Source organism: Sceloporus undulatus, chromosome 7, assembly GCF_019175285.1.
Source record: "Sceloporus undulatus isolate JIND9_A2432 ecotype Alabama chromosome 7, SceUnd_v1.1, whole genome shotgun sequence".
Lineage (NCBI taxonomy): Eukaryota > Metazoa > Chordata > Lepidosauria > Squamata > Phrynosomatidae > Sceloporus > Sceloporus undulatus.
The window spans coordinates 12658495-12669504 of NC_056528.1; the positions used below are offsets into that span (position 1 = coordinate 12658495).

The 11010-nt window shown below is 41.3% G+C and overlaps 1 protein-coding gene across 1 annotated transcript in view; it reads right to left on the bottom strand.

Moving 5' to 3' along the window:
• The window catches only part of DENND1A (DENN domain containing 1A), a 171335-nt gene that overhangs the window by 105001 nt on the left and 55324 nt on the right, over positions 1-11010 (bottom strand). Inside the window, 2 exon segments of the mRNA XM_042478041.1 lie at positions 3490-3609; positions 8577-8626. Of these exon segments, the coding sequence (XP_042333975.1) occupies positions 3490-3609; positions 8577-8626 (170 nt within the window).

Here is an 11010-nt window from a genome sequence, read left to right on the forward strand (position 1 = left end):
GCCCTTCCTCCAGTCCATCTGCCTTGGTCCAGGCCTCGGAGGTGGAGAAGATCTGCTGGACCTGATCCTATTCCCCACCACCACTCCCTTCTCCTTTTGTGTCGTGTCTTTTAGATTGTAAGCCTGAGGGCAGGGAACCGTCTGACTAAAAAAAAAAATTATGTACAGCGCTGTGTAAACTTACAGCGCTTTATAAATAAAGGTTAATAATAATAATAATAATAATAATAATAATAAGTAAACTGCATCCCTAACATTCTGCCATGCATTCAGTAAGTCAGCTTGAATACCAATTACATATGTGAGGGGTCATTACATAACCATTATATATATAAAACCATTTCCTTCAGGGCTAGAAAACTTCTTAGCAGCTCCAGAACCAATGCTCTCCCCATCCTGCCTGCCGTCTCTTTCTGCCTAACTATACAACCCCGATATACACTTATTCCTTATCCACACCCCACAGACCAACTCCCAGAGCCCCCCAGCCTTGCTCAGTAACTTCCTGTCACTAATACTCTGAGGGGGGAAGGCAAGGCCGATCAACACTTTTCACAGAAGCCAGGCTGAATGGACATCACCCATCACTCGGTGCAATTTCAGCAGAGGCTAAAACCTCCCTATTCTTCTTGTGGGGAAAGGGAAAGGCAAGGTTTCCACACAAAAGTAACAGGGCAAAAGGTCTGCATTATTATTTGCTTTCACAGGGTTCAGGAGGGCATCCAGTACTCACCATGTTTATGTGTCTTCACCTTACAGGTCAAATGCACAACTATGCTGTGAGAAAGCTTCATTTGAAACACCTCCAAGAAAGGGATGGCTTGCATCTGGGTTTTATTCAAAAATGTAGTGCACCACAGAAGCCATGTTTTAACCCTTGTTTCTTACTGCTCCCAAATCAGTTGCTATCTAGAAGAGCACACATGTGTGTAAATGTGTGTGTCCATAAAACAGAATATGGCTACTGCTACAACATAAAGCCTCAAGCTATATCTGCAGGTGTTGCTTTACTGTTTTGAAATGTATATTCCATTCTTCCACACCAAGTTCTATAACACACACACACACACACACACTCACACACACACACCATATTACAGAATTGGAAAAACCAGTTTTTAAATGACAGCATACTAAGAAAGCTAGGAACGCTCGCATTGTAAATCACAATACTAAGCCAGCGCTTATAGGAAACTCACAAGTAGGACGTGAGAACAATATTCGCCTCATGGTCTTGTTTCCCAGCAACTGGTATTCAGAGGCATTATTGCCTCTGATGGTGTACATAATATACAGTCTTCTTCATTAGTAGCCATTGATAGCTAGAAGACTTTTCCTAAAAAGGAGAGAGAAAGGCTAATTAGGAGGTATGGGTTTTTTGTTTTGGTTGATTTGTGGGGATGGAGGGGAGACGGAGGAGAAAGATATCATGGAAGTTCATAAGTGCAGAGATACGGGACAGAGGAAAATATTTCTCTTTCCAGACTCAAGAACTTGGAGGCCTCTCATGAAGTGAGAGAACAGACAAAAGGGAGTATTTCTTAACATAACACATAATTAACTTGTGGAATTCTTTGCCACAACATAAATGGAAACACTGGTATAGGCTGCTTTGAAAGAAATAAAGACAGATCCAAAGAAGACCTCAGTGGCCATTTTATCCATTAATTTCTAAATACTGAATCTTATAATTCAGATGCAGCCTCCCTCTGAATACTAGATGTTGTGATAAGCAACAGAACACATGTATTTTGCCATATCTTCAAGAAGCATGTATGTTGCAGTTTCCAAAGTTCTATTTATACTTACTGTACTGAGACTCTTAATCTCTTAAGTGGTTATGAACAGTGAAGGTGGGGATTTTTCAACCTTTCCAAAAAGCAAGCAAGGTGGAGTAGGAGAAACAGAGAAGCTACGTTCCTATGTGTTGTTTTTAAAATTCTGTTCTTAGGACGAAGCACACCAAAACAAAACAAAAAAGAAAGAAAGAAAAGAGGGATGCCAACAAACTGATATTTATTCCCTCCATTATCGGAGACATTATGTCTCTATAAACCTGTTGCTGGGATGTATTATTCAAAAGGATGTGGCTGGATCCATCTCAGGCTTGTGGGCTTCTCATTATTTACTTTATTATTTATTTATTTATTTATTTTGGTATTTATACCCCGCCCTTCAGCCCTAAAGGCTATCAGAGTGGCAGGTTGGCCACTTTGCAACAAGAATGCAAAGGGAGAGATGGATGGATGCAAAAGAAATGGATAAAGAGTTAATTTGTAATAAGGCGGTGGTACATTTTCATTATGAACAACAAAGCATAAAACAGAAGGACCTTCTTTTGAGAATTAACCCATACCAGAAAGAGAAAGAGAAAGAAGTGTGGATTTACTGTTTAAATTCTCACATTAGTGGCCATGAAAACTTTCGGTTTCAATTTATGAACGCCAACATGCTTTTAAATTTTGGTGGCATACTTGTTTCAATGCCCGTTTCTCTACATTATCACAAACATGTTAGAGGTGTCAAGGCAGGATTTCAGAAAGCAATATGTCACATGATTCAGAAGTTTCAGATCACTGAAGACAAGATGAATATGAAGAACCCATAACACCAAGACCATGTTCAGTGCTCTTCTGTGCCCTCTGCTGACAGAAAAACAGAGCGAACATCCTTCCCAAACGTATAAAGAGGATGTCAGGAATTCATGCAGAGGATTCAAGTGGAAGTCACAAGAAATGTCATTACCTGCTAGTCGATACTTTGGGGTAACAAACACATATTTCAAAAATTATGTAGGAAGGAAGAGAAGTTTCTCTGCTGTTATAACAAGTTTTTAGTTATTTTAAAAGGGCATCTATAGGGTGTTTTTGCAGGAATTTTTGAAGTTGCTATGCCATTCTCTTTTCAATCCTAAGCTTTTTAAAGAGTGATGCAAAGTAAAAGAAAAGAGATTGCTCATTATGTTCCTTTTTATGTCTTTATCTAGCTTCATGTCTGAACTGGGAACCCTGCCCAACGAAAAAGTTGGAATCATAAGCCATAAGCTAATGTCAACATACCCAAAGAAGTCCAAAGAACGACCCTCTCATTCTTTCATAAAACTTATCTATACACAGACTTCCATAAGGCATGTTTGCAAGCAGAGTTTTTAAAAAGGAGATAAAAGTGGGAAATGCCACTGTATTGTCCCACCTCCCTGTCAGCTCATCACAGGGCAATGATCTTCACATCAGCTTGGAAACCACTGAGTCAACATTTTAAAATACAGATAGCAGGAAAGAAAGGCCCTGGAGTGCAACAAGAATTCTGGCACAAGAAGCCCCATGAAGTGCAGTGACTTCTCAAGAAACAGATAGGAAAGCGATTGTCTCAACAGCTGGAAAGTGTTAATTAAAAGCAGCGGAAGGAGAATGTCAGCATGGCTTCCCGGAGCAAGAAGGCGGCAATGGCAGCAGCAGCAGCAGCAGGAGGGGTTTCGCTCTGACTTACCTTAAGATGCAGAAGCAGGTCTTGGCCCCAGAAGATAAGCGGCAGAACCCAAACCGCTGCTTGCTGTCAATATCTGTGAGCACAAAAGTGAAGTTCTGGCCAACTTGGCCAACTGTGATGCTGTAAATGGGGAGAACAAAGGCATCTATTAACAGGCTGTTCATTTCAGCCAGGCCAAGTATTTTAAACAGATTTAAGTCATTGAACCAGCAGCGTTTCCTCTCCCATCGCAGACCATTCCAGAAATTTAAACTTGGGATACACAAGTGAAGCCCAGACAGAGTGGAAACAAATCGCTCATTCTCCTTGAAAAGGGCCATTTCACCGCATTGCAATAAACGCAGCACCTTCTAAAGGTGAACCAATAACACCCAGAACTTTTAACAGCAGCTTTATTTCATTATAGCTTTTATGAATCTGATATCAAACTTGAGCCACGTACTCCTTGCATTTGTTGGGAGCACTCCTATCAGGGGGCTCTTACAGTTTCCCTTCTATTAATAAAGTATTAATTTTTGTTATCTGTAATAACCACAAAAGTTGTAATAGTTTTAGCAGTCAGCACTGGACAGCAAGCATGGTATAGCGGTTTGAGTGCTGGACTAGGATACTGGAAATCCAGGGTTCAATTCCCTGCTAGGCCATGGAAACCCATTGGGTGACCCTGGGCAAGTCACAGGCTCTCAGCCTCAGAGGATAGGCAATGACAAACCCCCTCTGAAGAAATTTGCCAAGAAAACCCGTAAGTTGGAAATGACTTGAAGGCTAACAACATATACATACACACATTATCAGCATTGCACCACACTAGCTTTTAGTGCTTGACAAACAGACACAGCCCTTTACTTCCTTGGCTGGTTTTATTGTTTCCGATAATGGTTGCCCTTCAGAAAGGTTCGGTCCCATTTCTCCAAAATGGAGAAACTGATGCATGTCCCAGTGTCTTTAATTTAAGGGAGGGTATAAGGTAGGAGTACACATTTAACATAAAAAAAGCACAGCCTTTTGAACCATGGCTGAATGTCAGACTCTGTAGAATGCACCTGCAAGGGGTGCTGCTGTAGCAGAAAGGAGTTTCTTTACTGGGGCTCTTCTGTCAGTACAATTACTCTGAAGCGTCAATCCCACCGCTGCCACCAAGAGCGATCTTGATAACAAGGTTCATATCTGGGATTTTTGTGAAAGTCATGATCATGTTGGCAAGGTGCTCATTTGCCTCTCCTACAAGAATGCAAACAATACCACAATATTGTTTAAGAATGCTGGGGACCCCACTTATTTTGGCAAAGGAGCTCACTTCTATAGCAGCAAACCCCTCAAAATTCTGCAAAAACTGCAGCTCCGGTTTAGGAAGGGGAAGAAAGGCACCAGGATCTAGAGGCAGGGTATAAAGCCTTCTTTCCTAACACTGTAATTAGTAAAGGATATTACTGCTAGCAGCTTGATACCTCTTCTCATAAATAACAGCTTGCTTTATACCATGTGTGAAACCTATTACTTAAAGCATGAATTTCCAGAATGGGGTGCAGGAGAAGAAATGTATAATGTGCATTTTAATGTCTTTACACTTTGCCAGGTTTTTGTAAATGCTACATCACACACAGGGAAATTGTAGGTTTAAGTTACCCCTGGGAGATCCTGAAAGTACTCCCACAGAACAATCACGTTTGACTCACAGACAAGGCACCACTGTGATGGACTGGGTTGCTCTTCAGAAAGGCCAAAGGCTAACCACACTTAACATCAATACAGTGCCTTCAGCAATCAAAACACTTCACATTCATTATCCTGTAAATCCCCAACAAAGCTCTATAAGGTCCATTGGAAATATTCTTTCCCCATATTTCTGGGGGTTTCAGCATGTGGCTGCCCTGCGGTCACATAGAGGGATTGTGGCTAAAGGGATATTTGAACCAGTGACTTTCCAGACAACCCTTCATCTTAGCCATTAGGCTACAGCAGCTTTGGGGATATCTGAGGACCCTTGCATTAATTCAAGTGAGTCACACAGCTGTCTTCTTGCTGATGTACTGCTGGGTTTTTCCCCTCCAACACAAGTAATCCTTTCGTCCCTTTAGGGAAGTGATTCCCAAACGTCGGCCCTCCAAATGTTTTGGACTTCAGTTCCCAGAAGCCCCCACCACCTTGGCATACCAGCCAGGAATTCTGGGAGCTGAAGTCCAAAACACCTGGAGGACCAAAGTTGGAGAACCACTGTTTTAGAGGATTGCACATTACAGACTCTGATTCCTCAGCACATTTTCTAGAGGTTTGCAGTAGGGTTTGCAATGTGTTTAAATGCAACCTGGGCCAAAAACACAAAATGACCAATATAAAAAAAAGGAGGGGGGAAATCTGGTGCAAGCCCTTTCTTTACCTGCATTCCCTCAAGGCTTCCTGGAGCTCATGCCCCAATTCCTCAAGTAATGTGTCTGTGTGTATCTATAAATCTTGGGCACAGGAACTTTGCAAGAGGGGCATTAAACAGGTGGAAGAAGCCCAATGTCACATATTGCCCATTCCAGTGAGAGAGGGACAGTTTCCCCTCTCCATAGGATTTGGGCTAGGCAGCCCTCTTCTATGCCCAAATGCTTTTTTCATTTTCCCTAAGGGGAAAAAAAACCCTTATTATGAAATCTGGATGTATCTTCCTTTGCAAGATCGGAAGTCCTTTGCAAAACTATATGTAATACAGTACAATAAAGAATTTGTGATGTTTCCTCACCAAAAAAAACATCATCATCATCATCATCATGACTCAACTGTTCACCAGCTGCTTCAGAGGATAAATCTCTAGTCAGGGCTAGTAACTGGAGTTAGGCCAGTTCTTCTAGGCCTAACACAGGCATCCATATTTCTTGTACTAATGTGAGTTTATTTTAAAAACTGTATAGAGAGACAGGCCAAAAAGTACCACATTGGTATACCTGAAGGGAAGGAGAGGGGAGGAATCAAGTGATTATTTTTCTACTAGAAAGGGGTGATGGTCTGTATCTCAAGCTGGACATGAAAGTTGAGTTGGGGGGGGGGGGGGGGGCTGCCAACTGTCAGCCACAGAGTACTTGCACATGGTTAGAGGCACTATTTTCTTCATTCCTTTTCCTGTTCCAAGGACTGAATCCACTGTTCAGAACAGATTCGGGGACCAAGTTTTAATATAAATTCTTAAAATCTGGAACAATAAACACAGCCGCACATATTCAGGTGTACAGATGTACATAAAATTCTCTATGGCCTGTTACAGACAGCCAAAATAAAGCTGCTTCGAGTCACAGTGGAGGTATGGCGTTTCAATGATGCATGCATCCTAAGAGTCCAGAAGTCGCACCAAAGCCACGCTCCAGCCCTAAGGACTGGAGCGTGGCTTTGGTGTGGCTTCTGGACTCTTAGGACGCATGTATCATTGAAACACCATACCTCCACTGTGACTCGAAGCAGCTTTATTTTGGCTGTCTGTAACAGGCCTATGTGAGTTATGCAAACTGGGGGGAAACACACTAACAGCATTAAATTACCCAACTCATGCATTTACCCTCATGCCAGAAGTGTTTCACTTTATTTTTAGGGCTTCTCTTAATATATAAAGAACATATTGATTTATCTCCTGCATACATATTCAGTTTGGCCTGTAGGGAAAAATGATAGGTGAACAACTGCTCAGAGGAAAATACAGGTATGAATTGCAAATAAACATGATTTATTCGGAAGGGTGGGACTCCTTACTCCAGATGCCATGCAAATTCTGCAGAAATGAGGAAAACATGTTTCTGGCATGATTGTGATTAAGATCAGATTTAGCTTACAGTCAAAAATAGTTCTTGACATTAGCTTCTGCAAGTCTAAGCAGCTGACACAAATGGGTGTCTTGGAACAGCGGGGATTCACTTCACACAATGTGAATATTTACCATGGAGCCAGGAATGAAATACTGCCTTTTAAAAGTCAAAAGTAAGAGCATCTCTTGGCTTTTAATGTGGCATGATCAGATACTTATACTTTAAGACCAGTTACGAGATTTAAAATGAAGTCAGAACATGATTCCTGACCACACTTACCTTATTTCATAATTTAATTTAATATCTTGCTTTTTTCTCAGCATGGGACCAAGGCAGCTCACTTGTCCATCTACTGTTGTCACTGTGCACCTCCAAGCCATTTTTTTACTCATGGCGACCCTAAGGTGAACCTATCTTGGGGTTTTCTTGGCAAGATTTGGTCAGAGGAGGTTTGCCATTGCCTTCCCCTGAGGCTGAGAGTGTGTGACTTTAGCACAATATTAGCATACTGGACAGATAAGGTGCCATTTTTCTTTCTTCCTAGCCCTTAATGTCCCCTGCATCATCTGCCCAGACTGTCATTTAATCTTAGCAGTAGTGGCACTCATATTTTATACGTAGATGACTCTGTATCATGAAATACAACATTGCAATGTCACTCAAGGCAGTCAAAATAAACCAAAATGGAAAGCATACAAGGAAGAACAGAATACAATCAATGCAACATAGAAACTATCAATCATGGGTTGTGCTTTTCAACATTCACAAATACGAAGCAAGAAGTCCTTTACCCTGTTCACAATCCAGATATCTAGCAAATGTAAGCAGGAGAGCAAAGGGGGCCAAAGGGAAAGAGACATATACACACATTTTTACTAGCCCAATCAAAACTTTTTGACAGTCTGGAACATGTAATTCCAATATCACAGAATCACAGCAACTCACACATAATTTGCAGGATACCTTATAAAGAACTATGGCTGTAAATCCTGGGTATTGTCAGCTGCAGGAGTGTAACTATTAAATCAACCAAAGTTTAACTTTGGCATTAAAAGCTTCGCTAGAAACAAGAAGAAAACTGATTCGACTGTTGCCGGTACATGGTAAAATTAAAACTTTTTTTGATGGTGCCTATAAAAATCCTTAGGAAAAAGGATATTGCCACTATAATTTACACTTGGGTACTTTAAATCAGGTTCAGGTAGACAGAGCATTAAGAATGGTATGGTTTTTATTTTCTGCGACTGTTTTATTGACAGAGAGTTGTTTGTGTTTTTTCCCTTCTTGTAAAACACAGAAATGTAACACTACCTGTCTACATAGAAGGGGAAGCAGAACTTGGTCAGAGTCTGTAGAATTTCCTGCAGAGAGAGGGAGAGAGAGAGAAGAAGAAAAAACATAAGAGATTGATAATTTATACATCTAATGGGACCAATAAATCTAACATTAACCACAGAACACAATCTTGCAACTTTGCCCCGAAGAAACAAGAGACAGATGAAGAGAAATGTGCTTTATCAATTACATGGAAGGTGTACCAAGCAGTCAATCATGTGAAATAATAAACACGATCAAACTTCATTAAAAATGAAAAATTAATCAAGATTCACACATGGGCAAGCAGCAGGAGCCCTCCAGCAGACCTCCAAAGGGAAGCAGGCGGCTGGGCCGGCGGGCGTTAACTCGCCTCTGGGGAGATGCTCCGACCTGACCATATGGACACCAGCAAACACCACCACGCCAAGCCCCCTCTTTGGCCTGGCAGCGATTCCCCTCCTGGCACAGCGCTTGTAGCTGGTATCCTAGGAACAAGAGTTGCAAAGAGGAGGGGAGGCTCCCCAACACACTGGCATATGAAATAAAGCTAACCAGGGCTCTTGAGAGCCAGTCTCACCATGATGTCCCTCTCAACACACTCTTGTTGGTGTTGTGTGCCTTCAAGTTGTTTCTTGTGGGAAAGGGCAAACAGCATGTTGATTTCAAGTGAGTGTTTAGAAAAGTTCTTTGACAAAGGAAAAAGCTGGAATTTGTGGATAATACTTAACCGGAAAAAAAAAAAGGGGGGGGGGGATTTGAAGGTTTTAAGCCTCCACATATATTTCTATCATTTGAAGCTTGAATGTAGAGAGATCTTGTAGCCCCCCCTCTGAGGCTAACTCAAAAAGGTGCTACAAGATCTCCCTACATAACCAGTCCTACAAACTAACACAGCTATATCTTTGAATTCTTGAAGTTTTAAGATCATCTACATGTTCTCATTTTTCTCCAAACATCACTTTTAAAAGAACTGTTGATCAAAGAGGAACGGCCACCACTCCTGTGGAAAAAGAAAAACCTCCCAAACAGTCGTGGAAGTGGGAAAGTGCAATCAATGCTAAGAATTTTAAAAGTTCAGAATTGTCCTTGTACATAGAAACAACATTATGTTGCCCATTTCCTACATACTTACATTTCCAGCTATCACAAACAAGTCAAGCTTTTTTTTCTAAACTGAAGTACATTAAACAAACCTTAGCACACTTGATAAAATTAATGATCGATTTACAAAACAGGGCACTTTCCAGGCCAGTAATAATAAATTATCTGTGCTGGTAGAATTGATGCTTCATGGTTCATTTATTTTTAAAACCACTTCCATCATTTAACAAATAAACCACATCAATCTAATCACCCATTCAATGAAGCAGAAAACATATTGACTCTCCTGGCAAGAGCATGGTCCTCCTACACAATTCAATTGAGCATGTACCATTCCTTCAAACCCTTCCAAGTGCAATTGCTCAGCACTGGACAACTCCCCCCCCCTTTTTTTTTTTTAAGAGGAGGAGGGGGACATTTGCCAAGTTAAAGATTATGGGTTGCAAAGAAACAGCCAAGCAAGAAAGCAAGGGAAAGGGGGAAGAGGTGTGTTTCTCTGGGGAGTCTAGGCTTGGTTGCTTTATATTTGTCTTTTAAAAACATGGAAATGTAAGAATGTAACAGTAAGATACTTGGTTCACCCCAAGTTTATGGGATCCAGCAAATCTAGATGCAATTCACTGCCTACATACTGACTCCAGGCTGGTATTTGACACTCAGCCTGGCTCTGCCATCCCAAGAAACCAGTCTTTTATTTGAGTCACTGCAAGAGACTAAACACATCTGTGTTCGAGGTGTTTGCTGAGACGAAGCGAAGGCAGCAGATAAAACCTGGGCAGAGTTTTTGGATCTAGGTGGGATAACAAAATGGAAATGTTTTATAAGTGGTTGACTCAGCCTTCCATCCTTTCGTAGGTTGGTAAAGTGAGTACCCTGCTTGTTGGGGGCAATTGGCTTACATACTGTAAACCACTTAGAGACTGCTTAGTTCAGTATGAAGTGGTATAGAAATCACAGAATCATAGAATCTCTGCCTGAGAATTCTAAATACTCCTCCTTAAAACTGCAAATCCCAGAATGCAACAGGAGGCAGCTAGAGGAGTCAAAGTGCAATAGTAGCACTTTAAGAGTATAGTGTGATAAACATCATAGAGTTGGAAGAGACCACAAGGGCCATCCGGTCCAAATCCTAAATGTAAATGCTATTGCTGTTGCTAAGAGGACGAGCTATCCACTGTGCTAAGAGAACATCTCCAACTATCATGATAAGTAACTTTAATAGCTTACATCTCCCAAGTCTGGAATGGAAACTCTGCTTGCACCTTTTTTTAATGAACATGGCCACCAAACACGATGCACTTGGGCATCCAGGACAATTGGCACCAGT